Consider the following 19,002-nt stretch of genomic DNA (forward strand, 5'->3'; position numbering starts at 1 on the left):
GTATATATACTCGTCTACAATTTCGAGTGCAGAGCTCCCAATAATTATTGGGTGGAGCGGAACATGAGCGGTGGACATAATTTTCGTCTTGCTCATGTTCATACGAAGGCCCACCTGTTGAGAAACTCTGCTGAGGTCATTAAGCATTGCTGTAAAATTGTATCCTATGACCGTCCCCAGAATGCGAACTATTTCCATGCATAATTTTACCAAGATAAGTTAATTCAAACGATTTGTCACCATATGTAACAAAGGCTATTGTTTTTAATCTCCTGAAAACTTTTAACCGCAGCTTTACCGCGCTAAATATTATCTTATGTCCATCTCTAGAATGCAAGCTACATATTTGCCAAATATCATTAATATCGGTTCTACACTTTAACAGACATTTATATATATATATATACTACGACAATACACACGCCGCCATCTAGTCCCAAAGTAAGCGTAGCTTGTGTTATGGGTACTAAGATAGCTGATGAATATTTTTATGAATAACATACATAAATACTTATAATATACATATAAACACCCAGACACTGAAAAACATTCATGTTCATCACACAAACATTTTCCAGTTGTGGGAATCGAACCCACGGCCTTGGACTCAGAAAGCAGGGTCGCTACCCACTGCGCCAATCGGCTGTCAAAGCTGTTATAATAATAGATGTTGCCCGCGTTCATCGTGTGCGTTTATTACGGTTTTTTGAACATCCCGTGGAAACTGTTTGTTTTTCTGTGATAAAAAGAAGCCCATATTACTTACTTACTCTACGTCCTTTCAATAAAATCTAAGCCAAAAATCAAGTTGACTGGATGCTTAGTTTGGGCGTAAATAACTGACAAACAAACAAACACGTTCGCATTTATAATATCTTATAATATCAGTTAGGATTAGTATGTATTCGTGTAAAATATGAAACTATTTGAATAAGTGCTTGCCCTAAGTGAGGTGTTGTATTCGGAACGCGAGGTTCATTTGAAACCCGCATTCCAATCTGCGTTCCACTTGTCTGACATTTGCATCAACGTACTTGCGCCTACATAAAGTTATGCTAATTCGATATCCCCTATACTCTACGACTCAAGGTTGAGTATTGTTTCAATTGTGTCGTGTTTAAATTGCCGCCAGATTACAGTAGTGGATTTCATTAATTGCGCGTGGATATGCATGCAAAGGTGATATCAGGAAGTAGTAAATAAGTAGTAAGTATCTAAATAAATAAAAACATCACGTTGCCTATTCTATCGTCTTCAACACATCAACCCATCACCTCGTTAGGCACGGGTCTCATCCCGCAATGAGCAGGGGTCATTGCCCTTTTTCACTAATTCTAGGAAACGCTTAAATATTATGATGTCTAATGATTTGAAAAAATAAATGTTTCACCAACTTGTAGAAAATATATCGCTAGTCGCCATCTAAAGTTACCGATTCGCTGCCGGTGCGAATTGCTTAGGGAACTCGTAAACTCACAGATGAAAAAAATATATATATATTTTTTTAATAACCTTAAATTCGTTTGAAAAATGAAAAATATGATAATACAAACACAAAATACGCCACGTGCCAAAATCCGTAGACAAGTTAGGTTATATGAATTGCCTATTAAAAATCGATTCTTCTGATTAGACTTTAGGTACTATGCATTGCTTGGTTCGTCGTTGTCAAAACGGTTGTAACAGCGAAAGATCACCATAAGAAGAGCCCTTGGTCTAGTCGCCATCAGCTCTGCATGCTACATTTCGGACTGAGTGATTTTCTGGACTAGGGTTTAATTCGAATGCTCCCGTAACCGTGATACTGACCCACGTCCGCATGACTGTCAGAAATGGGGGCGAAGACGCTATCATCCTATCCGATCCAAAGTATCTTGGAAGAATTTCTTTATTATTTTACATTCGTGACATTATAACTGTATAAAACTATGTTAAATTATGTTGAATTTACTACACTAGTAATAATGCATAATGAAAACAGCTGAGCGAATTAATTGATGGCCAGGGAAACTCCGTCGGCCGTCGTTCGCCCTCTTTGTAGGGTGCATCTTAATGCATCTTATAATATTTGTTTCTTTAATATATATTGCCTTGAAAATAATTTTATTTTGTTTATGAATCCTACCTCTCTTCTTGAGCTGTGTTTTACGCTATTGGTTGCCTGGAAGAGATCGCCGCCAAATTGTATACTTTTCGTTAAATTTTTTATTTACAATTATTCTATATTTCTTAAATATAGTTCAACGGGTACATACCACAATAATATTTTGGATTTGTCGATATTTCGACCCAGTTGCATGGATCGAAATGTTGATAAACCACGAAAATCTTAGTTTAAACTCTTTAATTTTTCTATATGTTTATGTGGTGTACAATAAAAGTATTTCCATTCAATATTCATCATTATCAACCCATCACCGAAATGAAAAGAGTTACGGCCGTAGTCCACCGCGCTGGTCAAGCGGAATGGTACAGTTTTCACGGCTTTGAGCACATTATGAAGAAATTTCAGGCGTGCAGGTTTCCACACGATACTTCCACACACTTCACCGGCGAAGTGTGTGCTTTAATCGATCGATCTCGGTCCCCCCGAAAGAGGGCGTTAGACACTATGTTATCATATTATGTAGGTAGGTACTATTTAACCGAAAGATTATAGTATTGCACCATGCGTAGGTATTTGTTTCAAGACTTCAGAAATAGGTCTAGAAATCAATATTTGTTGATGTTATGTTTGCACATTCAAAATCACATTACTAAGGTTTTTAGTTATTTACTTGAGCAAAGTGTTATGAAAACAGTCTGTTTGTCCGTCTACTTTCCCCAGAAAACTTGTTCCACTAACTGACATCGTTTCGGAAACCATAGATAAATATACCATAGATAAAATAAATCATATTTAGTTTGATTATCATCATCGTTTTCATTACTTTTTTTTTTTTAATGTAATGTCACATTACTAAGGTGTCATTACTAGGTAATCCATACTCTTATTACAAAAAGTGAAAGTGTGTTTTTTTGTTTGTGCTTACATTGCGCCCTAATTAACCATCTAATCAACTTGATTTTTTTTATAGAATTAGTTGAAATTACCGATAGTGACATAGGCTAATTTTTATTTGCTATCACACGAAAACAAAATGTTCGCACAGAACTTTTGATAAACCTTTATAAACGCGAACAAAGAACGTGGGCAAAAGCTAGCAGGGTTATATTTTAGGTAAGCTATAAGGTTTAATATAAAATGTTCAGTAACAAACAGTGAAAGTTATTTTTCCTCGTTCAACTAACCAATGTTATCATTAAATTATTACCTATCCATGGATAGAACGTAATACATTCCAAGACAATGTTACATAACAACACATGCGAGCAAAACTTGTAGACATAATATGGGCTTACAGACCGTGAAGAAAATCCCTACTTTCTACATTGAAATATACGCTTTATTGCTTTAAAATTAAAAAGTAATTTTCAATTGCATGCAACAAGAAAATTCTGATTCATGGCGTGATTACATAGGTGGGACCACTGACCAGATACTTTACCAGATAAGTGGTGTAATATTTTAAAAGGCGGTTGCTCTATAGATTGTGTTCGATATTTATTTTACCTTTGACGTAATGAAAACGGTAAAGAATATGCATTTTGGTTTATAGTATTTATTTAATAGGGATATTCAAATTTTTACAAACTGAGACTGTTTTGGTGCCTTATATCCACCTAGGGGTGACAATGAAAGTGCGATTATGTGCTACCTTGTCACCTTGAGCCTGAAATCGGACGGGACACATCGGCTCTCCGATGTGTACGGGACACATCGGAGAGCCGATGTGTCCCGTCCGATTTCAGCCTTAGCATTCGCCACTCGTTAAGCTAAGCGTAAATCGATAACTCTGGTCACATCATGGTGCGGTATTTACGAGTTACAGCGGCCACCCACAAAGCTTTATCACAAACCAGGGGCCCAAGTTAGCGGTAGCAGTGCAGGGTGCACTTTTTCTTAAATACATCATGTGGTAACCGAGTGAAAAGTACCTAAACACAAATACAGGCTTGTGAATACCAAAGGATATTTTTAATTCTCAAGATTATTAATTATTATTAATAAAAAAACGTTTTTATAACCTTTTCTAATTATTGGTTTTGTCATTGATCGACTACTGACACACAATTGTAATACCAGACTTGGGGCCCAGTTGTCGAAATCACAAGCGTCGGGGCCTGGCTTTCGATCTCTGACCTAAGCTAGTACTCGAATAGGGCAGCACTACTTTCGCTAGGGTCAGTGAAGATAGTCAAGTGGAAACTTGCACTTTTCTAAAACTTTCTTACTATTGATAAGTACATTTGGTTTTTCTAGCGAACGCAGCAGTTGAGTTTGTAACGATGGCGAGATGGCATGATACCTTCATTGCAGCTTATGATTGAAATATGTTTGTGATACACGGCCAATAACGTAAATTCAGGATTCCGTATTCAGCGTCACCTGAATTAAAGTCTGTTTAGAAAGCCAGACTTTCTGTACTTGTACACCAGTGGTTATCATTATCATCATCATATCAACCTATTACCAGCCAACTACAGGGCACGGGTCTCCTCCCACAATGAGGAGGGGTTAAGGCTGTAGTCGACCACCTTGGCCCAGTGCGAATTGATGCACTCCACACACTCTCGGTTTTCTCACGATGTTTTCCTTCACCGTTGAAGCAAGTGATGTTTGAATTGCTTAAAATTGTGCTGCTCTATATGCTACGTATTGTAACAAAATACAAATTCGTACCTATTAACAATGTTTAATGGAAATCGTACCTAAGGCATCACAGGTATTTCCCGGGTCAATTTTTAAACGTTGAAATCGGTATATTATTATTTCTAAACGTATGAATTAACATTGGATAAAGATTTTTAAAAAATCTGGAATTTTATTTGGAGGACCTACCGAACCTACCGACCTACTGAAGTTTAAAATTAAACAACTCAAATTTATATTACTCCAAAGGTCCGTCAACTCGATGTATTGATTTCAAAATTTGGCTAAAATTGATTATTAGCTAACATTCTGTTGTAGAATTTGAGAAAAAAAAATTATTCATTTTATAAGTGGCCATTGCTATTGCAAAAGACAATGCTAAGATAACCTTGTTCCTTGCTTGTCAGATTAATCTCGAGTTAACCTTCTCGCTGGTTTTGAATTCACAAACCAATTTTGTGAATTCTACACAGTCTATTCATTAATTACGCCATTTGTTGCCGTGATCGATAAATTCGTGACGCTAGAAATTTCTTTCTCAATTAATAAGTATCGATCCGCAGATAAATCATCACAATATTACAAAGCAACCGGCCTAAATACCTACACATTCAGTGAAGTTTACCTTTACACTTATATTTCATTATTTACAGCTCACTTCCCTAACGACGTTATTGAAAAAATCGTAAACCATTCATGATCTAGAAGTAGGCTGTGGCAATACAAATATTTACTCATCACAATCAAGCCTTGAGTTATTAAACAAGCGTTATACTTTTAGAACATGGATTTGCTTTTGACCACCTCTTTGGTTTACGAACCGCGATCAGATTTAACGGTTCTTTCATAATACATACCTACTTTAATATTACGGTCCACACGCCTTTCTTTAAGTAGCATTATTTAAATATAAGCTTCTTACCAGATTGAGATAACAATGGATGGTATCGTATCTGTGTTTTCCGAAAGCCGTGTTTCTGTAGAATGAATTTGTAATGAATCGTGTGATAACGACTACGACACTAGAAGGTATCTTTACGCCGTCTGACTCTCAATACAAGACTGAAGTGTATCAAAAATGGATCCATATTTATTTTAAAATACACGAACTATTTGAATTTAGGTTAATTATAACGAACGTCAGAAAAGGACATTGAAATGTTTATTTTTAAACTTGAGCGATATCTCAATCGAACAGCAATTTATAAGTTTTGAGAGAGATCTTTGCTTGCTGGAAAACTCAATAGTCTTGATTTTATCTTAACAACGATATCTTGAAATACCGGCTTGTCGGTGTTATTTTGATCCTGCTTAATATGCATTCCTTACTGCGTTGATTATTTTTTGTCGTTTTATAAGCTAACCCGCAACGGCCGGCATTATATTATATGTGGTGTTTTCCTCATGCCTAATTGTTTAATTTTAGAACGAAGCATCACCTAAACGCACCTTAGGTACTCTTTGCGGTACTTATGAGCTGCATTTTCATCAATCGATGTATCATAAATTGATACTACTTTTACAGTCGACGGTTATAAAGAGTTTTTTTTATTCAACTTTAAGTTAGCAATATGACCTGGTGGTACTCGTAAGTGATCTAAAATGGTGACGAGCTAACCGTTAGAGATAAGACAGTGATATGAAATTCATACACCTAACTGCTTACTACGCAATATCGTGTACCGGGACGCTAAAACGCTTGGCCATTTGTCTTGGAAACTAGTCCAGTCCGATGACACTCATTATCATTATAAATTCCAAAATGCCCCTGCTGAGGATTGAACCTCGGAGCTGCCTCATAAAAGACCAAAGCGCTAACCGCTGTGCCAGAGAACAAATAGGTATTCTTACAGTAGCTTCGCAATTCATTTATAATAATATAGTCTTTGTGAGGCAAAATATTACTCTTTATAAATCAAAAGCTGAAATTAACAATCGACTTACCAGAAACGGTCATAAATTAGTGATATCTGCATATCGTCTGCGAAAGGTGCAGAACTCTTTTGTGGGGTTGAGTATACGCTTTTACAACATGATTCCTAAGGAAATTCTTGACCTACCAATGCATACATTTAAAAAATGTGTAAAAACGCATCTAGTACAGCGAGGTTACTATACATTTGATGAATTCCTCAATGACAAGGTAGAATGGAAGCAGCCAGCCTCGCTCTCATCTCCCGCAAGATAGCAAAATGATTGTAAATGTTGATGTTGGAAAAGAGCAACTACTGAGTTTCTTGCCGGCTCTTCTCTGTAGAATCTGCTTTCCGAACCGGTGGTAGAGTCACACAAACATACATACTTGACGTTTCAAAAGTGCTTATAAAGTAGGCCTACTTGAAATAAACGAATTTGTCACGTTCACCAAATAGTCACGAAATAATAATGTATATTGTAATGTTTTTATAAATTACTAACAACCAATTGCAATAAGATTGCAATTACAACGACTTTATTCTTCCCCAAAAACAGTTATTGATAAACATATTCCCTAGTCTACCCACGGCACCAATAATTTCCACTAGACACAGGCCTTCTTTAAAGACATATACGGAATATTAATGAATCTTGTTTGAAAGTCGGAGAGGATATCCGATTGCTTTTATTGGCAGGTTAATGAGATGCTTTGAGTTGAATTGAATGTGGTAATACATATCTGATATCATTGTAGGTATTTTATCGAATACAACGTTAGCTGGGTGTTGCCCGCGATTCGTCGGCGTTTTTTTGGGTTTATAAAAATACCGCAGGAACACATTATCCAAAAGCACCCCGTACTATTATTGACCATATTCTTCTGCATACTACTGGTCGATATTCGACCATAATTAATTTAAATTATAAATTGAATATTACTGAGGTTCTATTGCCAAACTTATTTAATCACAGATTTCGCCAAGGCTACACTGTCTATTAAGAATATGTGTGTGTGTGTGTGTGTGTGTGTGTGTGTGTGTGTGTGTGTGTGTGTGTAATGTTTCATGCATAATCGTAATTATTATAAATTAGCATTCTGCACTCCTTCTTTATATAAACTATAAGTGTATGTAATTCATACTCCTCCGTCCGCGCTTGATATTGATTGTCAATAGTAATATATTATTGCCTAATATATTCTACCCTGTTTGCATTGATGAATTGGAAAATTTATAAAAAATATTGTCAATATAAATAATGTCAATAATATTAACTGTGTGATTTTCAGTTGAGCTAGCTCACATCCCGGAGACTGACATAGGCATGTGTTTCTCCGAGATGGTGCAACGGCTGAACCGAAAATAGGTTACAAATATACAGCCTCGCTTTTATAATTCCTCGTTTTTTTTTGTTTTTTTATAAATCCGGCGGAACCATACATAAAAGGTAGCTTATATGTTAATTCAGGATAGGTATCTCCATTTTAAAGTTCAGTGGGAAAATTGTTTCATTAGTTTTTGCGTGAAAAAGTAACAAACATCCATTTAACTTTCGCATTTATTATAGGTACTAGTAGGGAAGATAGGATATAATATACGACATAAGCATGGACTAGACTGTAAGAAGCTAAAGTAATAAACAAAAGTAGAGCACCAAAGACAAATCCCGCTAAGATTGTCCGTTGACAACTAAATCCGTTATTGCTAATTGAAGTACGTAAAACCATACGTTACGCTCATTTGTTTTATAGAGCACGCAAGTAATTGATACTTTGATCTCAACTGTAACTGTAACCTTCAGCTATGTTGTGCCCTTGGTTGACACCTCTCTCTTTCAAATTTCAAGTGGAAAGAAGTTATAAGCGAGAATTAGAGTGGCTGAATACAATAACCTCAGGTCCTCATGATTTGTCGTCGTACATGAGAACTTAAAGCCCAACGAGGCAGTTAAAAGTAGAAAATACACATGAATCTATACAACAAGTATCAGAAGGTGATGAACAGGCTTTAAGTGTAGTTTTTAAGATATGTTTAAGGTTACAAGCCACCAGGCGACGAGGCGGAATTTCGATTGAGTAGTGAGATAAAAAAAAATCATGTATTACCTGACTATTCACAATAGTACTTAATCAAATATAATGAACCTTGCAAGACATTGTTTTTTGAATCGCTTGTTATCTCCGCGAAATTCGAATTGCTAGCTTTCTACCAGCAATATTATTTTAACCTATGTTTTATATGATATGTGTCCAACTTTGTCTCCTAATTATTCTAAAAACAGAACTAGTGCATATCACGCAAAAACAATAAATTAATTAATTTGGTATTTAGAATTATATTTTCTCTAATAACGATATACCTATTAGACGTTTGATGGTTTATCAAAACAGGATTCATATTGTAGATGTCACGTAAAACGCGCACCTCTGTAAGACAGAGAAAAAGGGAGAAAATTGCAAGCGAATTAGTACTTTAAATAATTTATTGTATACATTATGTGCAATAAATTATTTATGTATAAATAATAAATTAATTATTTATATGTATATTCGTTCATTCGTTAATACTATTTAAGTTCATGCTTTATTTATTACAAGATAATAACTCAAGTCCAGAATTTAGCTCACGTACAATTTCTAATTCCTACTTTTCTTTTTTTACTGGTAGCCTGACCAAATAATGATATACATGGTTTAAGGGTGATTAAAATAACGCGTAATTATCCGCAGCCTTAACAGCTAACGCGCTGGCCCCGGGAGAATTCGCGCACGAAAATTCGCGACATCTTTATAAATGTATTAGGCCACGACCCGTGGTAATTGCTTGGTAAATTTCTATACATTTGTTTCACTCATTATACGCTTTTCAGGTCGCCCCACGCGTTTGTTTACGCGACACGAATGCCACGTGGCCGGCCAACAACTGCTGTTATATCAGCTGGCTGCGCATAGTCAGGCAATCCATCACTGTACTCCAGCATTAAATATAAAACCATAGAAAGGACGCATTAATTCAGATACAATCGTAAAAATGCGCATAACGTAGCAAAATCGCCAGCACTCTTTTTACGTGAAGGCATTCTTAATACGCCTATATGTAAGTATTATTACACTTGATTACTATACGAGCTGGTTACTTATATTTGTACCCACCCACGTATTTATTAGCGTTGGCATGATGTAGTTGGTTTGATCCCATAACATGAATACAACAACCTGCTCTTATACCGAGATAATTTAAAATTACTAACTTTTATCTCTTGTTTGTCTGTGTGTACCTATATTTATGTAATGGATTCATATTTATAATAATATTATAAATGCGAAAGTGCGAAACTTATTTTTAACTACAGCGATCTTGATGGAATTTGTTAAATATAAAAAAAAAGTTTTCCTATCCGATTTCAGTTGCGGTGGTCGATCTCCGGAGAGATTTTCCAAATACGTGGGTAATATTATACCTAGAGCAAAAGTGTGTTCGCAAACAGGTGCACTCTCATATTCCGAGCTCCAACACGAACGGAAAGAGATCTACCTACATGTCTTTGATTAAAATGAATGATACTTTATATACCATAAAAATATCTAGCGGTTAAACGCAAATATTATGGAAATGTGGACCCGAGCTAGGTAATTACATCCTAAAATAATCTTATAACTGAACAAGGTACTGCTCTTGTAAAGTTAAAACCATTGACCGTCATCGGGCAACCGCCCCGCGTGGGACTGAAGTTACAAACTAAGTTATTCTGATTACATTTGCTTAAATCCCGCGATACAAAGTATAAAATCGCATGCATAGTTGATATTACAAATTGGTATAATCTACAATAGAGGGTCGCACGTTGTATCACGTCTAAGTAAAGTAGTGCAGTGTATCTGTGGCCTGGGAGTTGCAGCAAAAACCGCTTTAGGTCGTCGAGATATTACTTCCGATTGTCATTTCATATGTATTGCAATGATCAATGTATCGCCATCATCACCTTATTCAGCTCCTACTGGCACAGGCTTCCTCATACGAACAGCTTGACCCGTGTTCTCTAAGACATGGGTTCGGAGCGGGAGACCCCCAATTTCCCACCTCCGGCCTAGTACCTACCTACTTAAGATTACTTTTAGGTAATAGAAAAGCCAATATCTAATATTCTTGGCCCGGCCTGGGAATCGGACCCAGAACCTTGTGATCTCTAGTTGAACTGGAATAAGCTAATCACCGGGCCAATGACGTAGTCAGAAACTTCGATAACAAGATAACTTACTTTTCTTTGTTTTTTCTAAGTTCGGCCCAACTAATGCACTGATCTAAAATATAGGAGGATTTAAAAAATAACCTTTTTCACTTCTCATGCTTTTAAAGTCGTATTTGGCTCTTGTTTCTAGTATTGTTGGTCATATTAAGGCATACCTAACGTTTAGGTAAGGAATTTGTTATCATGCAAAGATTATACAAACACTATGTTGTTTGTAACATTTTTAAATTTCCTTTTTTTTTCTAGTCTATTAAGATACATATTCATGTATTTTAATGGAATGAAATTTAAATGGAAATCACGCAACTAATATTTTTCCATATTTAATTTTATTTTAAGAGTTATTTTATCTTCTTTTGATATAATTTCTTCTCTTTTGTTGCAATCGAAATAAAAAAGTGCCAATAGTATTAAAACCCATTTATCGTTCATTTAAATATGAACGTTTGATCTAACCCGGAGTTAAAGGTTTTTCGCATACAATACTACTTAATATTATAAAAAGAAAACAATTATAAACAAACAATTATTTTTTCTTTATAATACTAAGTAGTAGTCCGCAAACTGTCCTGTAGGTCGAGGTAATCCAGACATTAGCTCCCTGACACTGACGTGACATTAAAAGTATATTTAATTTTATAACTTTTAAACGTATCTTTCAGACTGGTAGCAACTTAATATAATTTTCATTTTATATATAATATCAGAATTTTATATATAAAAACACATACTAATCAAATATTCACATATCATATTCGGCATCCAAACGGTTGCCCTTACTAAAAGTACGAGATTAATAAGTCGTTTTCCGAAAATCGAAACACCGGAATTTCAGCGTAAAACGGGTTTTTTTAATGTCTTAAACCTTAAATCTGTCCACATATCTTTAGAGAGTGCTCTTAGCAAAACGTTTGTAACACAACTATTTGTAGTTCAGAATTTTTAACTCTAAGTAGAGTGACATTAGGTCTATTTTGCTATAACGTTATTGTGTTTCGATTCAGGAAAGTGACTCCTCGAGCGAAAAGCAAATCTTATACTTAGGGTACAGGACGCTGCCGTTGTTGACTAATACATATGTATTGCATATATACATTAAATTGTTTGGGCGAAATAAACACCAGCTACAGCCCACAAGGCGTCTGGACCAGTTTTTGTTAAAGGGTGTTAATAAATTTTTCGTGTCTCTTCAAAAACAAGTTACAAAACTTAACGTTTCACTGTACATGTGAGGGAAACGTGAAGTCTAAATCGTGTCATCAGAATTATTTTGTTTAGTAAATATAAAACGAAATTGATTTAGTCGCTAGTGGCTTTATTTATGTGCTTATTGGGACTGTGGTCCTGAAGCCACTGTTGCTCGAGCACTTTTGAAAGAAATATAAAAATCTGCCGAATAATCAAGAGTTATGGTCTACCAAAAATCCTAAAGCTGGACCTAACCTTGATCAACAAAATGTTTGGCTATTCAAAAAGGCAATACTTTTTTTAACCACTGTAAGTTATAATGCAGTCTAAAATAGTGGTGGGCTAATCTATTGGGCCTATGACAGTTGTAATATACTTATGCTATTCGGTTTCTACGCGACATCGTACCGGAACGCTTAAAAGCCGGGCGGCACATCTTTTTCGGTTGAGTGGTAACTAGCCACGGTCGAAGCCTCCCACCATAAAAAAAACTCCTTAGAACATCTTGGATACCATCCCTTCGCTTCTGTGGCATTGAAGAAGTTTCAGATTTAATTAGATATGTTTTGGTACTTGAGTAATTAGATAAGTGGAATTAATATGAATAAATGAAAGCCCTACCACAATAATAGATTGGATTATACGTCCAAGTTATTTTCTACTAACAATCAACTTAATACCTACTTACTATGTAATCATTTTGTGTTTACTTGCACGGCGTAAAACGTTCCCAATGAGCGTAAAACAGTTGTGACCTAGATGTGTTTAGTCTATACCTAGTACCTACTTAGTTGCTAACACATTCGGCTGCAGCCAACTATATTGAATGCCATTAATAGTGGATGCCTAATAAATTTTATTCTTGGAAAAATCTACGACTTTTATGTAATTTGTGGAATGAAGAGTACGAGCCGTTCAGCAAAAATAAATAAAACAAACATTTTTTTTAAATTTTAAGTTATGCTATAGTTCTATTTATAACACGAGTTTAATCACGGGAGCTATTTCGAAATCACAGACACCCTTCCATTTATTTGAACCTAGTTAAAGTAAGCAACTAAAGTACATAAAGTTTCGTTAATATTATATACGTTTGCTTCACGCTCGACTTGGCGAGCCCGATATAATATTTTTAAAAGAATGTGCACTAAATACTAAATACTTCAAGAAGCAGTATGTGATAACGACCTTATAAAAGACTTCAACGCGCGCTTTATTTTGGGTATTTTACTACGAAGTTAAACTACGTGTTTTCGGAATTTGTTTCAACTGGTTCCTTGCCCTGTCTGTTTTGTTATTCAATTCAATGAAATTTATAAAAAAACGCACAGCAATTTCTACTGCAACTGATTTTAAAACTTGCATATTGCCACGTAATGTAAAATCCTACACGAAGAAACCGCTACATTACAGTGTACACGCGCGTCCTAAATTTAAGCAAAAATCAAGAGATTAAAAGTTTCGCTTTTCTAAACCTGCCATAATATGCCAGTTGCAGAAAATCGGGTATTTTCTGCAACTGGCATATTATGGCAAAACATACGCTTTTATTATTAATTCTAGCAATAAATATTTTGCTAGAAAAACATGTTTTCAGTAAATAGCAGTTTTTCGAATACTGGCGTTTACATTTTGCTATTCACAGAATTTATTGGTAATCATTAAACCCTAGCGACAATAAATTAATAGCCACGCTACCAATAAAAAAATATTTAATTTATATAATCTTACCGATTATACCTTTGGTTTAAAGGATAAAGAACTAGTATCCTAATATAGCAATCGCAACTGCAAATCGCTTTATATAGTATTAGGATACTAGGTTACAAGAAAATATGATAAAAAAACACATTTATTCCGCATAAAAAAACCAATCGATCTATTTCCTAAAGCTACTGCGATGTAAAGTGGTAGCCGCTTTCCAAAACTGGAAAAATACGAGGTCACGAAAACCTGACACCGGGGTTTTAGCAATCCAATCCGTTTCCAGTAAATTACGTACATGCCATGCCATGTAATGTATGCATGCATAAGGAATGTGTTTCCAAAGCAAATGTATTTATAAATGCGCATTGGTAACATTTTTTGCGATTGCACTTACGCAAGTTATACCTACCCATTATGATGAGCTCATTCATAGTGATTTGTACAATATTATATACCGGTTTCTAAAACTCTATTTCGTTGCATTAAAGTTGTAAACGATTTCTTTAAAGTAAATTCTAATTACAGTTGTTTCGTAATATTTTTAATACCGGTTGGAATCAGTGGATACTTGACGTAGGAAGGTCATGCCAAAGATTTGAATACCTACATACCTACTTACTTGGATGTTTTTAAAAATAAAAAGGTATGTAAAATTGGGTCCTTCTCATTCAACGCCCATTTTGATTGAATAAAGAATCATGTTATCTATTTGTGGTATACCTACATACATATGTTCCTCTGTATCTAAATAGAAGGTTTTTTTAAAACACGTTAAATGGTGCCAATTATGTTATACCTACATAAATCTCTTAACTAAACTCGATCAACAGGTCGAAAAATAGTGCCGTCATTTTCTACAGTACATGTGACAAGAACTACGACAAATAGGTATAATGCATAAAAAAAATGTAAAAACAACAATACGTGTTCATAAAAACACAGTGGAAATATAAAAAATCAGTAAATGAAATAAATAAAACAGAAATAATAATAATTTTACATCTTCTGTTCAGAAATTTTATTTTTTTTCTTTTATTTTTCATTATTTAGACAATCATTTCATTCATTCGGTTTTCATTTGATTATTTGATAAAAAAAATAAACCTATTACTTAGTAAACGGTAAATAGGTATAGCAGTATTTTGTCACTTAATATTATGAAATATGAACGATTGTAAAGATTTGTGGATGTTTATTACACAATCACGCAATTACGGCTAAACAGATTTTTATGAAATTTGTGACACAATCATTACGTTAAGATACCTAAATTAATACATTTTATCGATCAAGAAAGACGCGGACGGAAACATCTGATTAATAAAATGTTATAATTGAGAGCATTTAGCAGACTTTGGACGAATGTGTGGTAACATCGTCGGCAACATTTCTAACTGGTTTGACCGCGTGTGACGGCGGGTTCCTTAGGGTCCGTTCACACAGACCGGCTCGGAGAGCATCGGCCTGCTTTTTTCTTTTCACACAGACCGGGTCGTATACGCTTGGAATTGGCCGGAGCGGAGCCGCCAACTATTTCACATCGACCGGCTGGAAGAGATCTGAAAGCGGGTGCGGCTGCGCGAGCGAGAAAGAGCACGCAAGCGGAGCCGGTCGGCTCCTTTTATTACTTCACACGAAGCGCGTTCAGGCATTTTTAATGACAAAAAAGGTGCAAATGCAAAAATAAACTTTACTACAATCACTCAAAACACTGTTTCCAACGTGATAAAAATCTGCTCTCCTCTCCGAGCCGGTCTGTGTGAACGGACCCTTAATCGACGTAACCGCAATAGAGGCCTGGCTCGATGATCGGGCTGTAATACTGTAATCTTTTTTGAATTACTCGCATTCCTTAAGAGTATTTATGAAGCAATTGCAATTTTCCCTATTTTGTACCTGTTTATGGTTCGAATGAATATTATACCTTATACCTTTACTTTATGAGTGAGTAGGTACCTAACTTAGAATCAAGTTTGCCCCTTTGGTCTTTAAATTAAAGGTATTTAAGCTTTAATTTCCTTTTCTTTTGAATAAACTATCTTAGGTAATACGGCACAGCCTTAACTTTACTTGGCCTTAATAAAGATCAAGCATTTCTAATAGTAGCTTAATTAACATAAATAGTAATTTTAATACAAATTACAATAACGTTACGAGTATGAAAACTTTCTTACCTCCGGTGGAGCAGCGAATTTTAGATTAGCCAGAGACCCGTGCGATCGACTTCTGTGTTCTTGTCTTATGCTATAAGAAAAAGCACGTTCATTCAAATGTCCTTTCTTCCTATAGATACCACCAGCATCCTCGACTGCTTCCAAGCCTGTCATGCTTTGAGCGGCTTTCATAGCTGGCGGTGGAGGTTTCGAGCGTCTAGGATCGACTGTTGCGTACTGTATGCGACCTCTCCCTAATGGAGGAACAGGTGGGAAAGGTCCAGGAGCTAATGCAGCCGGAACTCTGCCTCGGTGGCCCATAGTTGCCGGTCGAGCGTGAGGTAGTGTTGCGGCTGGATGTGCCACCAACACCATCGGATGACCCGCCGCCGCCCAGGCTGGTGGGGCACGTCCCAAAGACCGACCGTTCATAACAGGAACGGGGCCAGGCATCGTGGCGTAAAGCTCGTCTGCTGACGCCGATGATTTCTTCTTGGACTTCTTAGAAGTTGTCTTCTTTTTGGGCTCCTCGGGCGGTGGAGGCGGCGGAGGTACGGATGCAGGTCGAGTGATTTGTCGGGGACGAGGTGCGCGTGCAGGGTGAGGGATATCGTCACTCGCATCATCGCGATCTACTTCTCCCACCCATACCTTGTGATTCTCATCACCGTCGAATACTTCTAGTTCCTCATCGCCGTCGGGTGGTAACTGTGATGGCGACCGTTCTGCCTCTAACCGTTTTGCATAAGAGCTGTCAGCGTACGCGTGAAAACAACAACGGACGAGAGCATTCGCGGCGGCTTCACGACGACAGATGAACGCGTGACATTCCAGCACTTTTATACCTTGAGTGCGACGTAAAACCGCCGCAAATAGAGGTGGACGCCTTGGCGCTGGTGCCCTGGCGAACGGAGAATCCAAGGGTAGAAACCTAGGCGCACCTTCCACACTCACACGCCTTACAGCTGCGCAATAATGCAAACTCGAAATTGGGAAAAACCTTGACACCCTAGACCCGCTCTCGTCGACATTCTCCAGCAAGATTCCATTCGACCAAACCGAGAGCCACGAATCTATACCGCCGGTAGTCGCCCCCTTTTCCGGATACAACTCGCGCAAAGGCTCCTGGATGCCTTGTAATCCGTCCTTGCTCTGCTGTGGCACCGCCGAGCCGAGGTACAACACGCGGCACCGACAGATCGGCGTCGATTCCATTTTTGCACTTCACTATCACATGACACTAATTCACTAGAAGACACTGCAATTGATAAGTTATTGTTCGGCCACTCGGATCGAGAACGGAGTACCTACGTGCGTTGGCCGCGAGACAGGCGCGGGTCTGAGTGAGCGGAATTCAAGATGGCCGGTGAGTGGGCGCGCGGCGGTGGCGGGGCGCGGCGCGGAGGCTATACCTGCGCTTACGCACCTGTGAAGACGCCTCTAAGGGTACGGGTAGGTAGCGAGTAGTGCCGATGAACCGGCATTGTGTCAAATGAAACGTCGCGAATTCGGTCGCATTTCTCTTGCTCGACGCGTCATCACATTACGAATCGACGTGAAGGAATGTCACACGTTTGTGTTGCAGCAGTGAAAACCGAAGGTCGGTTGTTCGATGGGAGATGATAACTATCGTTGTTATTTCATGGGTTATCAATTACGTATACATTCCCAACGACAACGGTACTTTCCCTTTGGCAAAGGGCAAATATATTCACATTCTTACGTTTTAACAGCCTTCCAGTTAATAAAATATATTAATATCTTTAGACAGCCGTATTATATTATTATTGTTTTAATTGTAACAATCGCATACTATAAGTATACTCTGACGAACTCCCTGGCGCAGCGGTGAGCGCTGTTTTTTAAGTGGGAGGTACCAGGTTCGGTCGCTGGCAGGGACATTTTGGGAATTTATATTTTCTCTTGTCTGGTGAAAGGCTTCGGCCGTGGCTAATTACCACCTTACCGATTAAGACGTCCCGCTAAGAGATTTAGCGTTACGGTACTATGTCGCGTAAAAACCAATTAGGAGTATGGGTTTAATATAATTGCCATACCCCTAACAGGTTGGGTAGAAAAAACTTTATGAAATATTTGTCCATAGTATCTGGATATTTATTACAAGTTAGCTGCCTCTAACTGTTATATCACTTGTTGGTAAGTGGTGATGCTAGACAAGACAGTAGCAGACTAATTTGCTACCAATGACAGTTATATTAAGCCCAGATAAACGTTATAAGGAACTTTTAGTTGTTACGAGCCTAAAAGAGCCATTTATTTGCGAAAAATTTATGAGCCACTGTCTGCTCCCATTTTGGTACCTCGGATCGCTCTTCCAAAACCCCGGCAATATTAACTGTAACGTGAGCAATAGAATTAATGCGAGACGGATGAAACGGTGGACGAGCACCCACCACCTAACCCTTAATATTCCGATATTGGCAGGTTTGCTTGTATATACTAGCGGATGCCCGCGACTTCTACTGTTTCTGATTTCCCATTATATTTTACCCGCAATGCACTTCCAGAAAGCTGCTACAGGCAATAACCAAATAAACAGTCCAATAGTTTAAACGTTTGATTGTCACTAACTAGTAGCTAATAGGTACTATGCGCGTGTCAGTATTTAATCTTCAATTGGGCTGTCATAACTTAACATTTAGAATGTTTTGGATGGGTTTGAATAGAAAAATTAATATGCTCTTTTTGATTTAACATTTTTACAGGGTGATTCGTTATGAAATATACTTATGCATCCTTTCTTCCTTCCTACGATACAACGTGTAACAGAATTACGAAATAAATATTATTTCGTAATTAGTAAGTTGTATTAAACGTAAGCTTATGGAAAAATCCTATTATTATATTAAGGATTATTTAAAGTACAAAAAAGCATTGGTGTAAATTGCTCAAACTTCATAGCTAAATATTAATTGACTGTTAAATGGCTATAACAAAAAACAAATTACCCGGCAAGTTTGTTGTGGGCTTTTCTTAGACCAGACCCACGTAGCTTTAGATTAAAGTTGGCGAACG

The 19,002-nt window shown here is 37.0% G+C and overlaps 1 protein-coding gene across 1 annotated transcript in view; it reads right to left on the reverse strand.

Annotated features, from left to right (window-relative positions):
- LOC120627970 overlaps window positions 1-17,327 on the reverse strand; it is a 39,175-nt gene extending 21,848 nt beyond the window's left edge. Inside the window, exon 1 of the mRNA XM_039896110.1 lies at window positions 15,988-17,327. Within this exon, the coding sequence (XP_039752044.1) occupies window positions 15,988-17,181 (1,194 nt within the window). The 5' untranslated portion in view covers window positions 17,182-17,327. The remainder of the gene's footprint in view (window positions 1-15,987) is intronic.
- Window positions 17,328-19,002: the final 1,675 nt, after the last annotated feature.

This window comes from Pararge aegeria, chromosome 12 (genome assembly GCF_905163445.1).
Source record: "Pararge aegeria chromosome 12, ilParAegt1.1, whole genome shotgun sequence".
Classification (NCBI taxonomy): domain Eukaryota; kingdom Metazoa; phylum Arthropoda; class Insecta; order Lepidoptera; family Nymphalidae; genus Pararge; species Pararge aegeria.